General features: G+C 44.2%; 1 protein-coding gene across 3 annotated transcripts in view; it reads left to right on the forward strand.

The window, feature by feature from the left end:
• Rora (RAR related orphan receptor A) overlaps positions 1-26,930 on the forward strand; it is a 734,084-nt gene that overhangs the window by 515,819 nt on the left and 191,335 nt on the right. For 2 of the 3 annotated variants that reach the window (XM_029481367.2, XM_085844758.1), the window contains exon 2: positions 24,496-24,525. In XM_029481367.2, coding sequence (XP_029337227.1) covers positions 24,496-24,525 — 30 coding nt within the window. Of the gene's footprint in view, positions 1-24,495; positions 24,526-25,998; positions 26,017-26,930 lie in introns of those variants that run through there. The other variant, XM_085844757.1, reaches the window with a different exon arrangement.

A 26,930-nucleotide genomic window follows, 5' to 3' on the forward strand; every position in this document is an offset into this window, starting at 1 on the left:
TCAAGTGAGAAATGGAAAATCTGAGTTATCCATATCTTCCGTGCCACAGAGACAACTGAGCAGAAAGTCAGGAGCTGTGGGTTCCTTTGCTGGCGTCCCCACTAAGCCCACAGTCCCTGAGGCCAATGAGAAGGAGAGGGTGGAGAGGCATAGCCCTCAGCCACGGGCGTCCGAGTTGACTGACACTTCTGTGAGATGATGAAGTACTTTGAGGTCACCAAAACCTACATCCCTACAGCATCCCCTTTCACTCTGCTTTCTATAGCTCCCTTCCCTTAGCTGAGACACCGTTCAACCTCTCACCTCTTTCCACCTGGGGACCTCAGGAAGATTAATTAGGTAGATCTGTAATATACTTGGCTCTCCTTGGAGAAAAATTCTACATAAAAGCAAAGTATTATTATTTCTAAGCGGGGTGTTGCTTATTACGTCCTTGTAGGATCATTAAGCAAATAAATTATCTTCCCTTTGGAGAAATTATCTCCCGACTTGCCTAATTCTTAAGTCTACAGACCAGAGTATACTCTCAATTCTCTCTCTCTCTCTCTCTCTCTCTCTCTCTCTCTCTCTCTCTCTCTCTCTCTCTCTCTCTCTGTGTGTGTGTGTGTGTGTGTGTGTGTGTGTGTGTGTGTGTGTGTGTGTGGCATGGACTCCCTTCTACATGGGTGTGTGAGGCTAGAGGTGGATTCTAGCTGTCCTCTGTCACTCTATATTGGGACAGAATTCCATATTGAACCTGGAGCTCACAGATTGGCTAGAGTAACTGACCAGTGAGCTCCAGAGATAGTCTATCTGCCCTCATCGCAGACTTACATGACCCTCATGTTTGCATAGCAGGTCCTTGACCCACTGAGCTATCTCCCTCGCTGTTTTGGTTTTGAGGATTGGTGGAGTTCCTTTTGTTTTGTTTTTGTTTTGTTTTTTAGAGAAATATTAAAGGACCAAGTATATCGGTATATGCCTTCAATTCCAGCACTCAGGAGGTAGAGGCAGGTGAATCTCTATGAATTTGAGACCAGCCTGGTCTAAACAGTGATTTCTAGGCCAGCCAGGACTATGCAGTAGCCCTGGCTGAAAACAAAACAAAAAACATTTTTAAGGGAGGAATTTGTGGGTTAGAAAAAGGGAATAGTGCAATTTTCTCATTTGAATGTGACGCTGGAAACTTGTTCTATAAGGACTCCATTACCAAAGTAAACAGTTCCTGTTATATTTTCCTGCTCTCTGATTTTGACAAACACCCTTGTCTCAAATGTGTAGGAATTGCACGCTAAGGGCAGCACTTCGTGTCTGAGTCTGTCCCTTCTCTGGCTTTTGCCCCTGCTTGTTGGATCCTTTGATTAAATCACACTGTAGTTAAGAAAGTGTTCTGAGGTCACAGGGTTGTCCTTCCCAACAATACTTGTGGCCATCTTTTTACAAATTGATAATGTAAGTTATGAGTGGAAAAATTTAAATCCAAACTCCAGTCCACAGAAATTTCAGAAAAACTCAAAGCAGCATTCTGTTCAACTTTGCCTCATTTTTCACTTTGTGTCAAAATTCCTTATTTGGAGTTGGAAACAGCATGGGTCTTCAGATAAAGCCACCTGGCATGTTCCGTGGATCATGTGATACAAGGACACAAAGGTACCTGAGCTGTTATCACTGTGGAGACTGGGGACTATTCTTTCTCACTTCCCTTTGCTTAGGAGAGGGACACATAAATATTAAAATAAGAAGAGGGAAAATCAAAATAAAAAAACCTGAGAACTTATGTATTCTTTTAGTGTGTGTGTGTGTGTGTGTGTGTGTGTGTGTGTGTGTGTGTGTGTGAAGGTGAACACACACCACAGCCCATGTGTGGAGGTCAGAGGACAAATCTAGGCAATTGATTTTCTTTTGTCACTATGGAGGTCCCAGTCATTGAACTTAACTCTGGAAGCTTGGAAGCAAGAATTTTAACCCACTAAGCTGTCTTGCTGACACCCCACCCCCCAAAAGAAAGCCTTGCAGAACTTAAAATGAGTCATGGAGAGAGAGCTTTAGGAAGAAATCTCGGCCATGCCTCCATGGGCTCATGAAGGGTATTGTCAGCCTCCCAAGGTCTCACAGAGATGCCCAGGAATCAAATCATGACCCATTAAACTCACAAACAGGAAGATGTCATTCGGGTCAGCCTGAAAAGCAGTATAATGTCAGGCATGTGCTCCTTCAGCATCCTGACTTCAGGATGCTGATGGGAAAGACTTCAAGTCACTGATGTACCACACCTAAGGGCAGCTGCGGTGTAGAAGTGAACACTTGGCCTAGAAGGCCTACTGTGCTAGTAGAGTTAACTTGGCTTAGGGCTCCTCTGCCTAGATAATAGATTTGAAGCCTGGGTGACCAGTCCTATTTCATTCTTCCCAAGATGTTCTTCGTCATCTTTTTCACGTTCTTGTCTGTGGATCTAGGGCCAGGGGACAGGAAACAGCTGAGGAGAGGCCCACTGCTGATTGGTTTGATTTTTTTTTTTTAATCTCAGCCTCCAGTTCCCACCCTGAAAGAACATGTCTCCAGTATCTTCAGGGAGCCACCTAGGTGGTTGGACAACCCTGTTTGTGGGTTGTGATGGGTGTGATGGAAAGACAGGGCAGGATCATCCTCTTTCTCTGCCACCACACAGAGCTCAGGCTCCTCCCACACCTCACCTCCAGGCTGAAACCATCCAGAGGCACCGGAGGAAGGAAGCATGCAAACAGCTTTGACAAACACCCAAACGTTACCCTTTGCCCAGATGAACTTGGAGCTGTGGTTTTCATCATACAGCTACCGCTGCCTAGAGTCCAAAGTAAAATTCTTTGAAGACAGGAAGGGCTCTTAGCACCCGTAAGAACCGATATTTCTCTAAAGTCAACTTCAACTGTCAAAATCAAGGTTATTTTCTTATACACACTGTAAATGGAAAAACTATATCAATTATTCTAAAAACTAATATTTTTATGTATCTCATTCTGGTCTTTCTGTTTGTTTCTTTGCTTTCTTCTTTCCTTTGTCTTTTGTCCTCTTCCTCCTCCTCCTTCTTCTCTTAAATAATACCTATTACTGTGTTTCTAGCACAACATGGAGTGCTTGGCACTGTATTACATTAGTCAGAATGCAGGGATGGTGGGGAGCGTCTGGCCTTCTCCTGTACCTGCCCCACACCATCCCTCTCCAGAAGAGATAACAAGATAAGAGCTGCCAACTCCTCAGTCCCAGAGACAACCGAAGAAAATATTAGGGCGGCATCACTCTAATTGTCAGTAAGCAGATTAAGCCTCCAAGCTTCAGTGGTAAAACCTGCTTGCTACTGTCACCAACTCAGCCACACTCCCCTGCCCCATCACCACTGCTGATTAATCATTAATCATTAGTCTCTGAGGCAAAGGGAGGGACACATGTATCCTCTTGGTGTTCTCGGTCTGCTCTATAGGCACAGAAGAAAGTTGAGAATGTGGCCAGCATATCTCAGTTCTGTATTTGTCAGTAGGTTAGGTCCTCAGAGAACTTCCAAGGTGAAAACTAGCATCGCTTCTATGGGCACTGAGGGTAAAGTCCTTAAACCCCACGACCTAATGGGAGAAAAATTATGGGCTTCTTTAAGCAGCTTAGATTTATCGTGTCAATATAAGTGATGGGAGGTTTCTTTGTGCACTTTAGAAAAGAGATTTCAAATGTTCTCTCTCTCTCTCTCTCTCTCTCTGTGTGTGTGTGTGTGTGTGTGTGTGTGTGTGTGTGTGTGTGTGTGTGTGTCTAAAGCATCACTTCATTATGTCACCATCCACGCTGTCCCTTTATGATAGACAGGGTTCATCTATTCCCCTGCTCTAAACTTAATTACTTTGCAATTAATTCTTTGTTGAAAATAGCAAGGCTCCTAAACTCAGAACATCTCTTTGTGAGGAAAGCTGTTTATGGATAGAGGTCGAGAGGACGTGTCGGAATATTCCACAGTGCTGCCACAGATATTCTGAATGAGAGTGCTGAGAGGGAAGCGGTCCTACTCCACACAAGGTGGCCATGGAACCAGAGGGCTTCCTCCCAGGCAGGCTGAGATAAGGTCAGCCTCCAGGAATGGATCTTAGGACCTGGTGATGTCGCTCAGTGGGCAGAGTACTTGTCTACCATGCACAAGGCCCTGGGTTCCAGCTCCGGGTCTCTATAAAAGGATCAAGGAGCTGGGCACGTTAGCACATACATTTAGTCCCAATACCTGTGAGGCAGAGGAAGATGGATGCCTATGAGTTGAGGCAAGCCTGGCCTACATAGTGAGACTGTCGAAGAAGGAGAAGGAGAAGGAGAAAGAGGAGAAGAAAGAGGAGGAGGAGGAGGAAGAGGAGGAGAAGGAATATGTTATTTCATAACTACACCCCCAGCACTTAGGAGCTTAGGAGGAGGGTCAGAAGTTCAAGCTCATTTGCTTAGTTTCTTTTCTGTTGCTTTTATAAACACCATGACCAAAAACAACTTGGAAAGGAAAGAGTTCATTTCAGCTTACAACCCTCAAGTCATAGTCTATCACTGAGGGAAGTCAAAGCAGACACTCGAGGCAGAACTAAACAGAGACTACAGAGGGATGATGCTTTTGCCTTGTTACCTATGGCTCACTCAGCCTGCTTTCTTATACGCCCGAGAATCACCTTCCCAGGAGTGGCATCGCCCATGTTGAACGAGACTTTTCTACATCAACCAAAAATCAAGAAAATGCCCACCAGCTTGCCTACAGGCCAGCTGATGGGGATATTGTCTCAGCTGAGGTTCCCTCTTCCCAGATAAGTCTAACTTGTGTCAAGTTGACAAAAACTAACCAGCACAGTCCAGTGTGGGACACATAAGACCCCCATCTCAAAAGCAAAGGAAAAGAAGAAGCTTAAATACAGTCCCATGGAAAAGTCTCATTCCAATCATCTACTTACGTTTTAGGACCCTTAGTATATGTGTAACTGTTGCCTGTGCATGACTTGTTACAGCTCATCTGGATACATTCTTGATAAAGATAGTTAACAGCAATGCTATCCTATATATAATGTGATTTTTTTTTTCTGAGCTTACAAACATATCCAGAAAGTAGTTCTCCCATCCTGGTCCTTGTTGAGTGACTTCTATATCTAAGGTCACTGAATCCAGGCCCTATCTCTATAAGAAGGACATCTTGCATATTCCAGTTGCCTGGGGTTTGGAGAGGGCAAGGGCCATATCTGATGAGTGTTGCTTTAGCCTCATACTGGTTATCTATGAAAGTCTAGGAAATAACCCTAAACCATGGTCCATGAGCCCTTCTTTTTTTTTTACCACCACCACCCTTTTAAGACTAGCCTGCATGGAGCTTAGCCAGTTAATGTTTTTTTGGGGGAGGTAATGATCTGGGAATCACAGAGATATGACCTTTCTGGGAAGCTGGCATCATCTTAGAGAGTCCCCTGGCCTTCAGAGTGCCAGGAACTGATGGAGCATTGGTAGGTAACCTCGAAGCCCTTCCTAGGACTGCCTCATCAGTCTTCCTGTCAGACTCTGAGGTCAGCATTGAGCACATCAGCCAGACAGAAGAATGGGGCATCTTTCAAAAGTGGGCTGAGTATTCAAGGACAGGACCAAGGAGAAGCAGTGTGCTGAGCCAGGGTCAAGCAACTGCAAGGAGTGCGTGACAGAGAGGAAGGCTGCCAGGGTGCTGTATAGGGAGCAGATTTGTGGGTATGTAAGGGAGTAAATGATTAAGTGAGTAAGCTCTCTTACCTTCAAGGGATGGGTAGGGGAGTGCATTAGAAAATTCTTAACATTTTACCCACTTCCCCCAAACATTCAGAAAGCTGGGTCTCAAGTAAAGGTTCCTCTGTGGGCCTCTGTAAGATACTGTCTTGCTTAGTGAAACTTGTCCTGGCCAATTCTTCAGTCCCTACCAGTTCAAGTCTGTTCTTGCTTATCACCCATGTTAGACTGAGCAGTAGAGTTTAAGGTTTAGCATGTCTGAGAAGACTGGGTTCTTGCCAAGAGCTACATGTTTCTTGAAAACACTGTTTTTTTAAAAAAATGTGTGTGTGTGTGTGTGTGTGTGTGTGTGTGTGTGTGTGTGTGTGTGAAGGGTAGAGGTCAGAATGAAGTTAATTTTCTCTTTCCACCTTTACATAGGTTCTGGGATTTGAACTCAAGTTAGTGGGTAAGCACCCAAATGGTTGAGCTATCTACACAGCCTTTGAAGGCACTTTTGGTCCATCCAAACAATATTCAAGAGCTGTTTTCCAATCAGTTATTGTATGACAGATACTCGAACAGGGATTAGGATGCAGAGATAAAAAGACATGGTCCCTCTACTTTAGCTAGAAAGAGTGGTATTCTCTAACATCTAGAAGGGAAGATGGTGAGGGTGGAGTGTTTAGCATAAGGAGGAGCATGGATAAGGGGTGCACAGCAGTTTGGAAGTGTTACCTCTTCCCTAGGGATGGATGTGGACCTGCACCAGGCCACATGGATTAGGAAGTGAACCATGGTTCCACCTATCCATTCACTGATGCTCTTGGGCTCTGTGTAACCAGAACAACAGAACACATTAAGTCAGCAGGTGGGTGAACTTCCGATAAATAGACAACATGCCCTGGGTGGAAAGCCATGGGTAAGGCCTTTACTGAATCTTGATGGATCCATGGAAATTAGCCCAGAGCCCAGTCAAGAAAAAAATGAGAAAGAGAAATAGAAGAGAATTCTTGAGAAAAAAGAAAACAGGAGACCACTAAAAAAAAAAAAAAAAAAAAAAAAAAAAAAAAAAGGCAAAAACAAAAAACCAGAGGTCTCTACTCTACTAAGAGAACATTTGGGGAAGTGTTGGGACTGAGAAGCCCGGTGCCTTTCTTCACAGAGTGAGTTCCTTGGGGATTCAGATACATCACAGGGACAGAACGTGTTCTAGAGGGGACACTGCAGTGAAAAGCCGGAAGCTTTTCCTTGCTGAGATGTCTCCTGCTCTCACACACTAGAACGGGATGGAAGTTTCACTCAGTCTCCAAGACCTTGAGGAGTGCGTTGAACTCTTTGAACTCCCTGCTCTGTCAGGAAGAAACGCAAGAGCTCCTTGAGACATCCTCATCTTGTCCTAAAGAGGCCAAGGACTCGGGGTGTGATTAGTCGGTCCCAGAGGCCAAGTCCCTGCTCCTCTTCCTCTGGATCAGCCTCCCCTCCCCCTTAAGAAGCACATCACTGCTCTGTAAGACCCCTCGGGGTAGTAGTGATTTTAGCAAAGGGGAGTCATAAAGATGAGTGGTCGGACTAGCAAGATGGCTCAGTGAGTAAAGGCTGACTATACCTGCCTATAATTCATTATCATTAGATAATGGCCTGCATGCTGGGCAAAAGATCCCACATATCCTCCCTTCTGAAAGGCTTGCTTGGCATGCGGGTGCTCTGAGAAGAAAGGGAGAATAATGACTGAAGCTTGGTTTAAATGGTTTAAACGGGGAGTATGCAGTAATCACTTGAAGGACTGAAGAGATGCCACAGGGGTTAACAGCACTTGCTGCTCTCAAAAAAGACCAGAGTTCAGTTCTCAGCACCCATATCAGACAGCTCACAACTCTCTAGAATATCAGCTCCAGAGGATCCAACACTTTCTGGCCTCCTCAGTTACCTGCACATATATGATAGACATGCATGCGAACACACACACACACTAAATCTTTTTTAAAACCACTGACCATATGCTTTATGACAATCTCCTACAGTGCAAGGAAGGCCTCACCACTTGGTGACGGCTGCCTTGGGCTCTCTACATGATACTCAGGTGATCCCACTGCAATAAAGTGCAGCCACACCTTACTCTATGGGCCCTTCTCCCAGAGTGTGTGGGGGAGGGGCATGGGAGCTTGTCATTGCTATAGAGCAGCATCACGAGTGGGAATGCTGCCCGCTGACAGCAGAGTAAACGCTGTGTTTCTATCCTGGAGGAGCCGTGGATGAGATACCATCGAATATGAATGAAGTTCCCCCAAGGCACCCTTATACATTTATTATAAAGATCTGGATTTTTGAGATAACAAAAATAACTTAGAAAAATCGGAGGAGAGTCTAAAAAGTTAGATGGGGCTATCTCTACAGGGCCATGCCCTGTATCCTCCTACCAAGCAGGAGGCCTGATTTAAGGAACTCCAGAGCACTCCTGCTTTATCCAAATGGGCAGATGTGTTGTGAGTGGAGCACCTTTCTCAGGGAAAGTACAGACAGATCTGAGCAGCACTGTTCACTGTGTGTATGTATGTGTGTATGTATGTGTGTATGTTCATGTATGCACACATATGTGTGCAGGAACGTAGTGTGTGCATAATCTTGAACCAGAGAGGTGGAGAGGCAGGAGGATCATCAGAAGTCCAGGATGGCCTGGTCTCAATGGCATTTCCAGGACATCCAGGGTTACAGAGCAAGATCTAGTCTCAATCAACCCAAACGAAGGTCACATTCTAATTTTCTGTGGTAGCCAGATGCGAGGAGGGGAGGTTTCATCTGTGCTACTGTATGGGGGAGCACGGAGAGTAAGATATCAGGGCCTGTGGGTTTGGAGGCACTGTGCTGAGGGCTCTATGACTCTTCCCACTGTTTATGTTTCTGACTTGCTAGAAAGGATGGTCGCAAGCAGAGATACAATTCCTAATGCAGAACTCGACAGAAAGCGCCATGATAGTAGGCATCATTGTTAGTTCACTGGAAGGGATATCTCCTCCTTTTCAGCCTGGCAGCTGCTTGTAAGTGAGAACAGATAGTCACCCCTAGAAACTGGGAGATCCCCACTTTTCTACTGGTACAAGTCTTTTAGAACCCCACGAACCAGTTTCCCATGCTGGTTCCCCACCCCAGAAGCAGGTCGGATTTACCTGTCGTCTCAGATTAAAGAGAGAGCTGGCTCGTGTTACATCAATTTAGTTCCAAACCCAGAGGAGTCCAGAATCAATCCCTGGGGAGCAAAGCTGCCTCTCTGGTTCTATCCATTTTAGGAAAACCAGGTCTTACCTTTGCCCTAGCTTCCCCTCACCATTTTCTTCCAGAGCAGAAATAATGTGTTCTGTGGTCCCGGAACAACAGTTCTGTGCATGAATGATTGCCAGCGCACGTTCTAGAGTCTGGGCTCTGAGAATGTTTTATGGCTCAGATGAGAGTCACGGACACCAGGTATTCAGTGAAGCCAGGCTATCATGTTGTATAAAAGGATGCATCTCACATCTCAAAAAAAAAAAAAAAAAAAAAGTCCAGGAATAAATAAGAGCCCATTAGACTGCTTAAGGCAGGAGGAACTGGGGCTGGGAGAAGGGCAGGCAGAAAGAAAGGACAGGAAAATGGGCAGAAATCTGAGAAATAGGCTAGAGAAGGCTCAGTGAGTTGAGTGCAAACATGGGGGCTTGGGTTTGATCGCAGCACTCATATAATGAAGCCAGGAGTGGGGCTATGGGCTGAGGAGGCAGACCCAGGAGGATCCCCAAGGTTCTCCAGCCAGCCCTCTAGCTTCCTGGACTAATGTCCACCCTGTGAGAAACTGTCCTTAAAACTAGGCAAGGCCAGGGAGGTGGCTCCGTGAATAAGGACACTTGCCTGACAACCTGAGTTCAACCTAAGGACCCACATAGTGGAAGGAGGGAGACAACTCCTGTAGGCTCTAACTTACACAGGATCACAACATGGCACAGACATACACAAGAGGACTCACATACCCCCCCCTCCCACACACACACACAGTAAGTAAAATTTAAAAGGCAGACAGTGTCCAAGGAATGACACTGGAGACTGATCCGTGGCTTCTACAAATACATGCGCACACAGGAACACATACACAGTGCATGCACATACAGAGAGAGAGAGAGAGAGAGAGAGAGAGAGAGAGAGAGAGAGAGAGAGAGAGAGAGGAAGGAGCTGGAGAAATCTGAGAATATGCTGGCTTCCTGTTCTTAGCTGCTGGAATTACAGAGTTGTTATGTAATCCAAGCCAGCAGCTTGTGGGGATTTGGCTAATAGTTAACTTAATTTCTCAGGAATGTCCTTTTTTTTTTTTTTTTCCTAAGCAGAAAGAAAGTAGAACTCTGGTCAATGAATCAAATGTTGGGAGGGCCAGCTGGGAGGACCTATTCCCACAGGACCCACCCAGTGCTTGATACTTTACTCTTTAGTTGCATACTGAGTGCAGGCTAAAAGAATTGTTCCCATTAGGAGAGGACGGCTCCTGGAGATAAAGGAGCCTTGTACTTTGAATGCCTCCATGAGAAGAGGTAGCAGTTGACAATTCCACCCGTACAGTATCTTCCTTTCATTATAAAACTATAATAAAATGATAGCTCACAGTAAGACTCTAAGACTCTACATAGTGAAGAAGAAAAAGAAGAAGAAGAAGAAGAAGAAGAAGAAGAAGAAGAAGAAGAAGAAGAAGAAGAAGAAGAAGAAGAAGAAGAAGAAGAAGAAGAAGAAGAAGAAGACTTATATCAGTGCCAAAGTGAAGGAACTCTGCAGCCCAGTGGCTCATCTTGCAGTCGAGTGGTCCCAGAGGCCACACCTGTTATCTGGGGCTGGCTCTGTGGCTGAGACCCCTGGCTGAGTCTCACTCGCTCTGGTGAGTCACTTCTGCTTTCATTACTGGTGATAAAATTCTGAAAGTTTGCCTGCTCCATTCCTGTTGCTTTTAAAGATGCATTCAAAGCGCCCTTTCGAACAGGACATGAAATATGGACTGTTAAGGGGAATATTCAAAGTCAAGAGGAAGCTGACTTAGCCGGAATGTTCCATGTGTCTGGGTTCAAAGCTTCTAGCTTTACCAGTTATGGCCTCTGGGGTGACTTGTTTTTTAGGTTGTTACCTTGGAAACTGAGGCATGGGTTTCATCCATGTCAAGAGGGACAGTACCAACGTCATCACTCGAAGATTATTGGGAATACTTAGGTCATGTGGCAGCAGCTTTGGAACACAAGTAGGAAAATCGAGATGTTTGCAGGGGGCACTGTGGTCACACATTCCCCAGTGACAGGGACACATTCTGAAAATCGCATTTTGGATATCCCAAACCCCTCCCCCCTTTGTGGTTTTATGCTTCTTTCACTGGGACATAACAAATTCCAGTACAAATTAAGCTATGTTCCTAAAACCTATCCTAGTTGACAAAGTCAAGATTTGAAAGACTAAGACCTCATTACAAACAAGAATTTAAAGAAGAGAGGATGAAATTATTTCCATAAATAAAATAAAGGAATGTTTCTTTAAATGTGTGTGTGTGTGTACATGCATGTGTGTATATACCACAGCACATGTACAGAGGTCAGGGGACAACTGGAGTTGGTTCTCTTTTACCATGAGGTTCCTGGGGATTGAACTCTCGCCTTCAGGCTTAGTTGCATGTTCCTTTACAAACTGAGCCATCTCATGTGCCCTTAAATGAATATTGTGTACAGGGTGTCTCTGTAACTACTTCCCAAGGCATTGGAACTGCCCTAGTAACACCTTCAGCTGCTGAGGAAATTCCATGATGTTCACAGCCCAGGCAGGAATCACTCACACTTCCTGTGAGGGAGGCACAGCTTCTCAGTTTTCTGGCCATCCCTTTCTAGCTAAAATTATCTTTCTATTATGAAATATTCAGGGACTAGGGATATAGCCTAGTAGAGTACTTGCCTTGCTTGCACTGAATCCTGGGTTCAATCCTCAGCACCCGGTAAGATGGGGGCGATGGCACACACTTACAGTCCCTGGAAATGGAGACAGAGGAACATCAGAAAGTTCAAGGTCATCCTTGGCTATATTGTGAGTGTGAGACTAGCATGGCCTACATGAGACCCTGTTTGTAAGAACAAGGAAGGAAGGAAGGGAGGGAGGGAGGGAGGGAGGGAGGGAGGGAGGGAGGGAGGGAGGGAGGGAGGGAGGGAGAGAAATAAAGAAAAGAAGAAAGGAAGGAAGGAAGGAAGGGAGAGAGAGGGAGGGAGAGAGGGAGGGAGAGAAGGAGGGAGAGAGAGAGAGAAAGAGAGAGAGAAAGAAGGAGGGAAGGGAAGGGAAGGGAAGGGAAGGGAAGGGAAGGGAAGGGAAGGGAAGGGAAGGGAAGGGAAGGGAAGGGAAGGGAAGGGAAGGGAAGGGAAGGGAAGGGAAGGGAAGGGAAGGGAAGGGAAGGGAAGGGAAGGGAAGGGAAGGGAAGGGAAGGGAAGGGAAGGGAAGGGAAGGGAAGGGAAGGGAAGGGAAGGGAAAAGTCAGCTGAGCCAATACAGTGTTTTCTATGCAAGCATGCAGTCTGAGATTCCCAAAACCTACATAGAAAAGAAAAGGGGAAAAAAATGTGGTGTTGTGCATTTATAATTCAGGTCTGAGGAGGCACAGACAGGAGGATCTCAGGGGGTGTTGCTCTCTAGCCAGTCTGGTCAATCAGTGAACTCCTGATTCACCCACGCTCATCAATAGGTCAACAGAAGGTGAACTCTCATACTTCAATACCCAAGCAGTCTTTGGCAAGGTTTTGATACATTGTGCCCTTTTCCCATGCTAAATCAAATGCCAATCATGATAACTGTTTCATTCAGGAATATTTCCCATTGTGTCCCATCTGAACTGAAAGCTGCTCTCTCCCTCTCTCTCCCCTTGTTCCTTTTCAAGGCCACTCAGGAAGGCCTTGTGATTATCACGGTTTTGCCTTCTAGTCCTGCCACGTCCACAAACTCAATTTTCTGTTCTGTGCTTCTCTAGAGACCGTCCGGTGTGGTGAGCATTAAATGTATCTCTCTGTGAACATTAGCAGACTTCGGACTGGTAGATAATGATGCTAGTTTTCCCAGGAATCAAAACCTAGACAGTGCCTACCTCTTTCCTGCCTTCATTGCAGAGCACTGCATAAAGCGTACTGAGTTAAGCAGGGATAATTTTTCCGATGTGAAGTATGGTTAGGCTAACTCTTTACCCAATTACACAGCACTGTAGACCCTTGTGAAAGCAGCTAGCTCTGTCACCACTGTCCCCTAGGAAAGGTCAAGGCTGCAATTAGCAGTTGCCATGAGAAATGGGGCCTCACAACCAGATACCTGCAACAATCAAAACAAAGAAAAACAAAGCGATTCTGAATAAGTGTTCCCATTCATTGTTTCATTTTATCTACCCAGTAGCCCTTTGAAATGGGTGTGTCCATACTAGCCTTTTTCTCATGATTAAAATTATATACCTTTATTGTAGGGATTTTAGGAGACATAGACAGGGCAATGAGAAAGTGACCCATCATTTCCTATCTCCTGGAAATAACTACTCTAATTAATTTAGTGTATATATTTTCGATCTGTCTTTCCAATGTGCTTCTTCTCTTTTGGCAAAGATTATTCTCTGGCATTTTGTATCCTCCTGCTTCCCTTGCTTCATGCTGCTAGAACGTCCTTCTCTGAGATTTGTGTTATCCCGTGACATAGACATCCTTGACCTACATCATCCTCTTTGTTGACACTTGTGTGGCTCCTGCCTTGTGTATCACTCAAATAAGCAAGGGTGTGATGAAAGGATCTGCATGGACCATGAATCAAAGATTAATCAATATGGTTATATTTCTTCTATATTCAGTTTTCTTTTCAGTTTTAACTTTATTATTTATATGAATAGACTGTAGCTGTCTTCAGACACACTAGAAGAGGGCATCGGATCCCATTACAGATAGTTGTGAGCTACCATGTGGTTGTTAGGAATTGAACTCAGGACCTCTGGAAGAACGGCCAGCGCTATTAACAGCTGAACCATCTCTTCAGTCCCATCTTTTTTCTTTTTTTTTAAGAAAGAACTCTCTGTATAGTCTAGGCTAGCCTCCAACTTGTGACAACCCTCCTGTCTCAGTTTCCCTAGTGCTGAGATGACATGACAGTTAGACTGTCTCAGTTGGGCCATATTTCTAGTGGTAGAATTTTATGATGAAAGAAAACAATTATATCCCTGTTCAATTAGGGAAACTGAGGCACAAACCATTAGTTGCCTTACCCAAAATTACATATCAGGTAATTGACAAAACTAGGAACTCCTGACTCAGAATCTCATATGGGAAATAGTTTACACATCTAATCTGACAAATTCCTGAAAAAATAAATACTTCAGAGATGGAAAAGGGACTCAGGTGCTGTCTTAGTTACTTTGCTATTGCTTTGAAGAAACACCGTGACCAAGGTAACTTGTAAGATAAAGCATTTAATTTGGGGGCTCATGGTTACAGAGGGTTAGATTTCGTGACCCACGTGGTAGGGAGCATCACACCAGGCAGGCAGACATGGTGCTGGAGCAGTGGCTAAGAGCTTCCATCTTGGTCAACAACCACAAGGCAGAGAGAGCTAACTGGGAATGGTGTGGGCTTTGATGCATCAAAATCCAGCGACATTGGTTTTTGGTGGTTGTTTATGGGATGGATCTCCAGGTGGGGCAGTCTCTGGATGGTCACTCCTTCAGTCTCTACTCCACACTCTGTAACTCGTTCCATGGGTATTTTGTTCCCCCCTTTTAAGAAGGACCAAAGTATCCACACTTTGGTCTTCCTTCTTCTTGAGTTTCATGTCTTTTGCGAATTGTATCTTGGGTATTCCAAGCTTCTGGGCTAATATCCACTTATCAGTGAGTGCATATCATGTGTGCTCTTTTGTGATTGGGTTACCTCGGGATGATACCCTTCAGACCCATACATTTGTCGAAGAATTTCATAAATTCATTGTTTTTAACAGCTGAGTAGTACTCCATTGTGTAAATGTACCACATTTTCTGTATCCATTCCACTGTTGAAGGGCATCTGGATTCTTTCTTTTGTTGTTGTTGTTCTTTGTTTGGTTGGTTGGTTGGTTTGGTTTTTTGGGGTTTTTTTTTTTCAAGACAGCGTTTCTCCATATAGCCCTGGCTGTCCTGGAACTCACTCTGTAGACCAGGCTGGCCTCAAACTCAGAAGTCCGCCTGCCTCTGCCTTCCAAGTGCTGGGATTAAAGGCGTGCAACACCACTGTGCAGCCAATTCTTCCAGGTTCTGGCTATTATAAATAAGGCTGCTATGAACATAGTGGAGCCTGTGTCCTTATTACAAGTTGGAGCATCTTCTGGGTATAGGCCCAGGAGTGGTATTGCTGGATCCTCTGGTAGTACTATGTCCAATTTTCTAAGGAACCACCAAACTGATTTCCAGAGTGGTTGTACCAGCTTGCAATCCCACCAGCAATGGAGGATTGTTCCTCTTCCTCCACATCCTCGCCAGCATCTGCTGTCACCTGAGTTTTTGATCTTAGCCATTCTGACTGGTGTGAGGTAGGATCTCAGATTTGTTTTGATTTGCATTTCCCTGATGACTAAGGATGTTAAACATTTTCTTAGGTGCTTCTTAGCCATTCAGTATTCCTCAGTTGAGAATTCTTTATTTAGCTCTGTACCCATTTTTAATAGGTTTTTATTTGGTTTTCTGGAGTCTAACTTCTTGAGTTCTTTGTACATATTGGATATTAGCCCTCTATTGGATTTAAAATCAGTAAAGATCTTTTCCCAATCAGTTGGTTGCCTTTTTGTCTTATTGACAGTGTCCTTTGCCTTACAGAAGCTTTGCAATTTTGTGAGGTTCCATTTGTTAATTCTTGATCTTACAGTAAAAGCCATTGGTGTTGTGTTCAGGACTTTTTCCCCTGTGCCTATATTCAAGCTCTTTTCCACTTTCTCTTCTATAAGTTTTAGTGTCTCTGGTTTTATGTGGAATTCTTTGATCCACTTAGACTTAAGCTTTGTACAAGGAGATAAGAATGGATCAATTCGCATTCTTCTACATACTTGAGCCAGCACCATTGGTTGAAAATGCTGTTACCTGGAGATCCATTCCATAAACAGCCACCAAAACCAGACATTACTGTGGATGCCAACAAGACCTTGCTGACAGGAGCCTGATATAGCTGCCTGAGAGGCTCTGCCTGTGCCTAACAAATACAGAAGTGGATGCTCACAGCCATCCATTGGACGGAGCACAGGTTCCCCAATGAAGGAGCTAGAGAAAGTACCCAAGGTGCTGAAGGGGTTTGCAGCCCCATAGGAGGAACAACAATATGAACTAACCAGTATCTCCAGAGCTCCCTGGGACTAAACCACCAACCAGAAAAACAAACAAACAAACAAACCAAAAAAAAAAAAAAAAACTATAGTGAGACTCATGGGTCTAGCTGCATATGTAGCAGAGGATGTCCTAGTTGGTCATCAATGGGAGGAGAGGCCCTTGGTCCTATGAGGGTTATATGCCCCAGTATAGGGGACTGTCAGGGCCAGGAAGTAGGAGTGGGTGGGTTGGTGAGCAGGGGGAGGGGGAAAGGGATAAGGGGTTTTCGGAGGGGAAACTAGGAAAGGGGATAACATTTGAAATGTAAATAAAGAAAACATATAATAATAATTAATAAAATAATAATAATAATAATAATAATAATAAATACAGTGACACTTCCTCCAATAAGGCCACACCTCTTAATCCTTCCAAAATAGTTCCACCAACTAGAGATCAAGCATTCAAACATATGAGCCTGTAGCAGCCATTCTTATTCAAACCATGACAGCTGTTAAGAAGACCTGCTGTTCTGGCAGAAGACTAAAGACCATTCCCACTATCCACAGCAGACAGCTCACAAATGCCTGTAACTTGTAGCTTCTGGGGCTCTGATGTCCTCTTCTGGTCTCCCTGAGCACCTGCATGCATGTGCATGTACACACTCACAATTTGTCATTGTTAAAAACCCTCTTTCTGTTCTTAAATGACTTCCCAGCGTGTCCAGTCCAGACAGCTTGTCTAAAATCCTGTAAACAGAGTGCAGGCTGCAGACTATGCTGCTTTATGACTGAATTATTGGTTTACATACAGTCTAGTTTATTTGTGGACTTTTTGGTTATTGTTGTTTTGTTTTGGTTTTTTGTTATTTTAATCTTTCTTCCTCAAAAGAGTAACCATATTGAGTTGTTCTCTGTGTTTGGGAGATATAGGTTTGCTTGCTCATTGGTCTGTCTCTGTCACCCAGGCTGGCTAATGCTGGCATTTAAAAACAAATCTGTATATAATCCTTGGTTTTTTGATATTTTCTAGACTAACTGAAGCCCTCTCCTTTTTTGACTATCAGTTATCCCACTGGATCCTGAATCTCTTTACTCTTATCTATTCTGACTGTGCAGATCATTTCCTCCAGATTTAAAACCAGTTTACCTTGTTTCTCCCTTGTCAATTTGTTTCTTTCCTAGGTGATCTGGGGCTGTCAGCAATGACTCCAGTCTCTTGTTTCTACCATCAGCAGCAGACATTGGGATAGGGTCATTCCATCTTCACATACCTTGGCCTGATATGCTGACCAGGACCCATGCCTCATGAGCTATGCTTGAACTTGCTTGTTGCTATAATATATTGATGTGTAGTATCTGCTGCCCTCCATAGTCTTTGGGTTATCCTTATCTAACGAGTTATGATAGCTCTGTCTTCAGGGATCGAAACTCTAGCCTCCTGTTGACAGCATGCTGGTGAGCCAGGCATAAGCAGTTCAAGTCTGTGCCTGCCCTGTGAGTGTCAAGGAGAAATAGATTCAAGAAATTCCTGAAGTCTCTAAAGGAAAACATTTTCAGGAAAAAAGTATCATAATCTCTACTGTTGAGTTAAAATTCAATATATAAGATAAAACTTCTTAATTATGGGAGGGAGAGAGATGGCACATTCAAAACAGCAATTGCCTGGCAAGTAAGAGGACCCAAGTTCAGTACCCAGAACCCAGAACCTACATAAGACGCCAAGTACAGAGCTGGCAGAGAGGTCAGCAGGTAAAGAAATGCACTACTGCCAAGCCTGACAACTGAAGTTTGGTCATAAAGCCAGATGAGGCTCTGGCTGCTTGTTATTCTGGAAATAGCAAGATGGAAGATGGAAACAGAAGGGTCATCTGATAGGTTCTACCAGGAGCTCACGACTGACTAACCTGACCTACATGGTGAAGTTACAGGTCTGTGAGAGCCTCTGACTTAAACCAAAGATAAAAAGAACCGGAAGTTATCCTCTGACTCCCACATGTGTGCTGTGCATACACAGACACACAGACACAAACACACACACAGAGACAGACAGACAGACAGACAGACACACACACACACACACACACACACACACACACACGCGCGCGCGCGCGCGCACGTGCGCACACGCGCAAGCTTACGCTCACGCGCACACGCACATGCACATGCACATACCTCAGTTCCAGAAGATTACATTGGAATCATTGGTAGTCACCACTTCATATCCTTGCCCAGAACTCTGAGGTCAAATGTAAACCAATTGAGAGAGAAAATTTAGGCAGGTCCACTTTTCAATGCAAATGGATGAAAGTAAATCCTTCTTGAAGAATAAGATTCTAATGATTGTCACTGGATCCTGGTGCTAATCATGTGTTTAGTACTACCAGGAGAAGTCCCTCCCCTCTAATATGGACTTTCATAATGAATAGTCATTTCTCAGAGGTATTTCTAAGATACCCACATTTCTTTCCCAGGGAGACTGATGGTTTGTGTGCCCTGGAATGTGATCTGCTAAGTCCTTGAAATATTTATTTATTTGTTTGTTTTTTATTTATTTATTTATTTAAGATAAAGGCAAGACTTGAAAGAAGGCATACCTCTGGTGTGCCTGACCAATTAAAAGTTGCTTCTGTGAATATGTTAGGATATACAACCTAAAGATAGAAGATAGGTCTCTCCCTCTCCCTCCTCCCTCCTCCTTCTCTCTCCTCCCTCTCTCTCTCTCCCTCTCCTTATCCCTTTCCTCCTCCCCCTTCCCCCTCTCCCTCCCCACCACACACATATTTTAATTAAAAAAAAAACAGAAAAAAAAGAGCTCTTTTCATTCCGACAACCATTTTATAATACCAAAGTGGAATTGCTTTCATGGCTAAGAAAACCACCTTGGTTGGTTAAAAAGGTGAAATATTCTTACCAAATCAGCTCAAATCTGCTCTACTCTAACACGAAAGAAACTCACATTAAAATAATATTGATGTTGATAATTAGTACTTCTAAATGATTTTAAAGGCTTTTATGCAATTATGAAGGATTTGATTGTCGTAACATTGCTAAACACTCTGGTGCCTTCTGCCTGTTGCCCTTGGTCCCTGCAGCCCTGACACGTAATTTATTTCTCTTTTGAGTGAACTCTAAGCATTAATGTCCATTAAGAATTTCCGAAACAAAGTCTCGAGATTACTTGGAACACTGTCAATAAGATTATCATTAATAGTTCTTCTGTCCTAGACAAGGACAGCATTTTGTAACATTGTTTCTATTTGGCCAGCCTCTTCCCAGACTGTATCCTGATTCCCCCCTTCCTGGTGCTTTTCTCCTTGACCTATACAACCCAGCAAGCTCAAGTCTGCTGACTGGAGGTGGTGTGGGAGGAGCAGAGGGTGAGCACAAAGTGAGATCTCTTTCTTTGTGAAACAACTGTTGGCCATTCAAAAGAAAGGGAGGGAGGGAGGGAGGGAGGGAGGGAGGGAGGGAGGGAGGGAGGGAGGGAGGGAGGGAGGGAGGGAGGGAGGGAGGAAAAAAACAGGTTGCACCTTAGTTCTGAAATGAATGTTCATTTGTTTCCTGTCAAATATGGCTTTCACTGCTGGCTTCCTCCTTTCCTGGATAAAGTCAAAAGAGGAACCTGGGTACCCCTTGATGGTACACAGGAAGTTAAATGCTTGATTCTTTGTTTACTGACTTCAGGCACTGGCTGCCCAGGTTAGACACATGTTTAGCAGCAGTTCCCTGATGGGTACAGCTTCATCTGCCCAAGGAATAGCCTCCTATTTAGTGTAAAATGGTGTAAAACCACAGTGTATGCAATTAGAAACATCTTCAGCAGAAACAGGCACTAAGCACTGAGTCCCAGGTGAACTGTCTTCAGTCTTAGGGAGGACTCAGTTTACCACCTCTTTTGTCCTTCAGGGCATCAAAGCTGGAGCCTCATCACATATGCTCGGACTGTGAAGCCACAACCCAACCCTTTCCTCCTTTCATTAAGGACACAGAGACTGGGAGAGGGTTAAATTATTTACCCAAGATGACACATTTGACCAAAAATACAGCATGTCCTTCGGGTGTCATGTAGGAAGGGATTCACAATCCACTTAAGGCTATTGGATCTGGGAACTCTGCTTTCTTAGAATTAAACCGCTAATGTGTGAAGACTGTGCAGTGCTGTGACTTGGGACAATTAAATCCCAATTATCACTCGGGCAATCTGCTCCCTGCCGCAGTCACCTGAAATGTAGGAATGTGGCTATGTTGGGGGAGGTAAAACTAAAAGAAAAAAAGGATAGCTTTCCTACATCTTAGGCATTGTTTGCCCTACTGTGTTTGCCTGCTTTGATATTTAACAGAGAAGGGACCAGAATTAGATACCCCCGCCTAGGTGTTGTTCATCGCTAGAGGACTAGAGAAGACAGGAGCATACCCACTAAGCAAGCCCTTGTCTAGCACACCAGGCCTCTGAAAATGCTCATTTCGGAATTTGCCACACAAGGGAATGAAGACAGATGCTGCCCTTCCACACAGAGAAAATACCTCTGTACCCTGACAACCCTGCCCCCTACCCCCCCACCCCCGCAAAAGCAAGCCTCCCAGAAGTCTATGGAAGAAGTTAATTGATGTAAGATTGGGAACAGATTGAAAATCATCAAATTAAAGCACTTTCCTCCAGAAGTCTAGAACTCTGAAAGCTGTCCCCATTGATAAGCCTGCTGGTGACAAATAAGTGTTTTCCCAACATGTACCTTGATGTATCTTGAAATATTGTTAACTCAATTGAGTCAGGCAAGCTTATGATAATGGGAGGCATACTTTGTTTTTTTGAGTATTGATAGGCTTTGTTGTTGTTGTTGTTATTGTGGTCTCCTTTTTAAGAATTTAAATCCCTAATTTAAAACGACAGTCATAGGTCTTGGGAAAGGTTTCAAGCAGTGCAGGGTTTGCTTGGCAAGCTTGAGGGCTTGGGTTCTATCTCCCAAAATCTGTACTTTAAAAACAAACAAACAAACAAACAAACAAACAAGGCGTGGTGACACCTGCTTATAACCCCAGCACTGGGAGTCAGGGACAGGATGACCTCTGGAGCTCACTGGCCAGTCAGCCAAGTCTACTCAGTGAGTCCAAGGTCAGTGAAAGACCTGTAGAAAAAACAGCCACAACAACAAACAGACATCCGAGGCAGGTATACACACACACACACACACACACACATATGCGCACGTGACACTTCCCCATGACAATTTAGAGTACTTTACAATATGATAACAGTTTTGAGAAAAGGGCTAGGCTTGACCAAAGCAGGATGCATAGACCCTTTGCCAGCCAGACTTGAGGGTGATAAAGGCAGATGCAGTCCCTGCAGAATGTTCCCTCTCTTCTAGAATATTCTAGATTATGTCTAGATTAAGTTTGTCTTCTAGTTTTTAATACTGGAGTTTCTTTGTGTGTTTGACTCTCTTCCCCCAAACCTAAACTGGGGCTTGGTTTAAATAAGCTGGAGACAGGCTTAATACTCTTCCCATAGGTTTAAATTATTTACACAGCTCACTTCTAAGAGGCATCTTGGAAGGAATAGACCCCCTTGTTGAGTACACTTTTTAGCGGTGCTATCTACACCAGGGTCTTAAAGACTTGCCTTAGGTACTGTTTCCCACCAAGCATTACCTTCCATGGTGAACCGTTAAATATGCTAATTAAGTTTCCCTGGGCCTTGCTTTCCCAGTCTGTGAAATACAGAGATCATCTCCTTTGTCCTTTTTTTTCCTAGTCTGTGAAGTCCCAGATACAAAGTATCACTAGTCCAGTAGAGAAGACCCGGGACAAATTCAAGCCACCTGCAGGATCAAGATAATTATTTTTTCAAGTGGGGAAAACAAAAAGAGGCTTATAAAATGTTTCACTATCCCATAGAATTTATCTTTCCTGCCTTTACACTGTTGCTCTTGCTTGCTTTTTCTAGGGAAACAGAATCCTGTCTTCAAAACAGCTCCTCAGTCAAAACAATAAAAGTATAATATATCCAGTTAGAGTGCCATATATATGACCTGCCCCTTTAAAAAAAAATTAGTATTCTTGAGAGGAGGTGTGGTTTCATTCTTTTCTTTATTTGATTGGTTAGCATGTGTTCTTTGTAAATAATAATGCAATTGAGGATTAGATTTATATAGACAGGAGTTGCTGGATAGAATACTCAAAGCTCGGTACAATACAAATGCAAAAGAAGCAGGTTAATAGTGGAAGTCCAAACACAAGCCGCCATTGTGCATTTCATCTGCTCCCTTCAGCAACCCCAACACTAGCATGACCTTCACGTGCCAATATAGCACGCTAATTGGCAGTAGCACAAAACTACAAGACCAAGAGTTTGAGCCATTTTGAAGGGGAAGACCTGCTTTCTCTTGAGACAGATCTGAAGCTTCGGCTCCATGCCTGTTACTGTAACCCCCTCGATCAGGCGGCTTTCCTGGAAAGAGATTCAAAATCTATTATGAGTGTCATCATCATGAAAAATTTTGATGAGAACACGGTACCACGCTGAATAATAACTTTAAGTAGAAAACCCAACGCGGTGGGATTTTCATCAGGCCTTCGAGTGTCAGGAGAAAAATAGTTCCACACTCAGCGAATATAGATAGGTCTGTTTGGGGTTGTGTTCAATCCAATTGTGTGTGGGGGGTTGAATAATCAGGAGTGACAGCCTAAGCGCTTTCTCTTCGAAGTGATTTTACAGAAGGCACCATTTCCGAATCCCCAGTAATGCTGAAAGGGCACTAATGTATCAATTTATCGGCGCGGGTGTCATGAGCTTGAGTCACAAATCATACTCGGATTTTAAGATTCCTTCACTCACTGCTGCTGTTGGGGAAAGGGGCTTTCCAAGGGTAAATGAGGCTTCTGAAAGTTCTAGAACACTCCTGCAGTTTCCTTGGAGAATCTTTGAGGGTCTTCACAGAAGGTTCTTGCTCACTCTGCAAAGCCAAAGTCAACATAATGAAAAATAATTGTCTAGTTTTCCTCAATAAAGGGGAGGGGGCTGGCGGGGCGGGGCAGGGGTGGGGGCAAGAGAAAACAAATTTGAGTTGGACTATTTAATTTCAGCTTCCTTAAATAAGGCCTTTGGAAAACTTTGGAGAAGCAAGTGTGTGATTTTGGTCTTGGCTCACAACTTTGAAAACTTTTTCCCCTTAATTTCTACCAAGGTTTTTCGTAACAGATCTCTTCCCCGAACGATGTGTTCCATACTTAAGTAATAGCCCCAATGCGGGGTGCCAACATTTCCAGCTACTTTTACTTTCCAGAGGAGGGTTAAATAGCTCTCTTAATAACTTGAAAGAAAAAAATTCAAGGTTTACCAAAGTATTTAGTCACAAGTTAAATGTTTTCAACAGTTTGATTATTTTTTAACCTATTTAGCCCTGAGAGTATCTCCTAAGAAGAATGAAGCATGAGAGGCATTCAAGGCTTAGATACACTGAAATGAAGCTAGAACTGCTTAGGGCCAGCCACTCTGTCAGGTGCCGTTTGCCAGCTACGACTTAGTTCCACTTGTCACCTGTCACCCATAAATCATCCTGGGAACATCCAGGGTGCTGACTCATGCATCCTCTATGTTCCCTCCATACATATCAATGCTATTTGTAGAGAGCTAGCCACCGTTCCCCTATGGGCTCTAACAAATATGGACACAGAAATAACATTGTGTGTGGCTGTATTTTCTTCACTATAAAAAGCTATGCTTCGAGTGAGCAGGAAGAAACATTTTCATTAAAACGGAAACTTAGAATCAATGGCTGTGCCAAATGAATGGCTCCACACAGCTCAGCTCACTCTTGCCAAAGTGGGTTGGCATTGCTCTCCTGTGCCTTCTGCCTGCCTATTAGTACAATCTCCTCCCATACTGACAATGAAGCAGTGAGCTTTCTTTCGTCTCCTTCATCCTGCTGTACTACTTACTGTCTGTGCCTTTGCTTTGTGTATGCATGCATGTATATGCATATGTGAGTGAGGGGGCACATGTGTGTGCAGGTCCAAGTATACACACATGTGTGTGGAGGTCAGAGGGCAACCTCAGGTAGAGTTCTAACGCTGTCCACTTTTATTTTGAAAATAGTCTTTCATTGACCTGAAATTCACCTATTAGGCTAGGCTGGCTGATCAGCGAGCTCCAGGAATGTGGTATGCCCTCGACTGCCTCCTCAGCAAAGGGATTACAAACATGTGCCAACACACCTAACTATTTTTAAACATGGATTCTGGGGGCTCAACCCTTGTGTTTTCAAGGCCAGCTCTGTGCCACCCGAGCTATCAGCTATGCAGTTAGCTCGTGAGAAAGTGGATGAGTTCACCGTCCCTGCCACAAGGCTTTGGGGTCTATCTTCTGATACTCTTTGTCAATGGCTGAAGGCGACATGTTTCAAGCCCACAACTGCATGACCTGTGACCACAGAGATACTCACAAGACCTTGCTTGACCTTTGTCTCTGTCTCTTCTCTTCCAGGTATCTCAGTCACGAAGAAGACGCACACATGTAAGTAGTGCATTTTGTTTCTGTCCCAAGTTTTCTGAAGAGTTGGAATTCGCATATGTCTCTGGCTGCTGTGGCCCTTCGAGCATAAGCCAATGTCTCCATGGTCAACAGTGGTCATACTTTCAACCTGTAGTGGTCGGATTTGGCACATCTCCACCACCTGTTTGTGCTGAGTGTGTGTTGATGAGAGAGGTCACGCATAAGCTGATGAATTCTGGTTTTCCGAGCCACAAATCTCTAGAGACACCACCATGAAACCTCGTCAGGAGGATCAGTTACATACTGCTCACCTCTTGTTATGGATCCCTCTTAGAAGAGTTTCTGGAAAACCCTGATTTCTTTTCAGCTTCTCTCTCCTTTTCCTTCCCACTAGCTCACAGATGAGCGTGTTTTGTTCTTATGTCTGTGGAGCAGATATACTGAGGGGGATAGAGGCGCTGTTGAACAACCATGGCATGGCCCGTGGGGCCCTGGTAACTGGCATCGATAGTTTGGTGTGGAACTGTGTGCTGGATCTACGCTCTGTATGCATCCCACTTCTCGGGGTCAATCGCCTTCATCAACTGCCTCAAAACCACAAGCTTACCAACTCACGTCAGTGTAAGGTGCTGTGATCGGCAGTCGGAGCAGTGATGTTTGACTGAGCCATGAACTTCAGGAGGAAACACTGTGTTGCTGATGCAAGCAGTCAACCTTTGCTGTAGTCAACCAGCATATTATTTAGGCTTTGAATGAATGGAGTCTTTAGAATTTGATGAGTATTATAGACCATAGATATGTGCTACCTACGAGATGTGTTTGGGCATCTTCCTAAGCAGAGCATTGGATCTATTTTTGGCACGACAGAGGAATGACAAGGCTATGTTCCCCCACATTTTTCCTCATTCAACTTTTTGTATTTTTTTTTAATTTCACGTGACTCATTTGGTGCGAGGTGGGGGGGAAGCAATATCTATGTAACATCAAAATAGTTTCGCTTGTGCCTCAGTTGACTCTCAAAATCTGCTCTTGGGTTTGTCTGTCTGTCTTTCTGTATTTGTAGAAAAGAGAAATGTAAGAAATTAAAATTGTTATTTTTAAAAGTAAAAGAAATATCGTGCAATGAGAAGCTGCCTGACACTTAGGGCCCAGTCTTGCAATTCCTCCATGTGGCTCTCATGGATCGACATGGAATGCTTGTTTGACGTCCCATGAAAGGTCCACCCAGGTTAGATGATATATGCTCAGGACGGCACCCCCACATTTGCAGTCGCTGTGCCCTTCTCCATCAGGGTAGTCTGTGACCCTTAGTTTTTTGGGGTTGTTCTGTCGTTGTTCTTGTTGTTCTTGCTGTTGTCGGTGCATAATTGAGCTCATGCTGACTGAGAGATTGACAGCGCAGGCCACTGAAGTCCTCTGTATATCCGCAGGGCAGGCATGGTACAGAGAGCTTCCTTGCACAGCCTTGCCCATGAGCTCGTCCCTGGCCTGGAGGGACCCACTCTAGAGGTGGTAAGTAATCCAGTCTTTCTGCTAGCTCCGTCCTGGACCTCTCCCAAGCAGGGGCTGCTGATTGTGCCTACTGTTTATGGTGGTTTGGGGTGTGGACTCCTGGCCACCTAGCAATATACAGAAAGCTATCGACAGTTTGCATTGTGGATTGGCTCTTAGATAAGCAGATAAAAGAACCCAGTTCAACTCTGTTAGATATAAAAAGAACACCTCAACCAATGAGATAACAGAAGGCAGAGAGCACAGATGTTGTTGTATAGGCAGTCCATCTACAAAGACATTCAAAGTATTGCCATCACTGAAAATAATTTACGGGCATATATAGAAATTCATGAAGGGACTTAGGGGACAGCACTGAGAGTGCTGACTAGAGATGGGAAAAGTGTACTTTAAAAGCAGGCAACTCAACCCGGAAGGCCGTCCCACCAAAGGTTACACAGCGTCATCTCTGTCAACCTGAAAAGATATAGCCAGAATGGTAGTTTCTTTCTAACCTTGAAGGTCAATCTGGGGTGTCCAACCTTATGACACCATTACATGACATCATCATCATCATCTACAAAGTTCAGACTGGAAATCCTCTCAATTCAATCAAGTTTGGTATCATAATGCCTAAGTAAGCTTATGGTTTTATATGGGGCCTCATTTACACCACCCTGGGCTGTAAGAGGCATGAAGGCTGCAGGTTGGACACCCTGGAAGACATTAAGTATGAAGTACCTGTAGAAAAACTCAGAGCTCATACGTGTCCTTGACTGAAAGATATCGGAATGTTTGTGTGAGGGTAAAATGATATTTAGCCCTTCTGAGTGCCGGAGATAGGCAAGAATAAACTATCCCCGCAACAACTTGGAAAGAGTAGCATTCAGACAGCGAACCTAGGACTGTGAGTGCCCAGAGACATCTAACTCTTG

Source organism: Mus caroli, unplaced genomic scaffold (genome assembly GCF_978045245.1).
Source record: "Mus caroli unplaced genomic scaffold, Mus_caroli_1 scaffold_11, whole genome shotgun sequence".
Classification (NCBI taxonomy): Eukaryota; Metazoa; Chordata; class Mammalia; order Rodentia; family Muridae; genus Mus; species Mus caroli.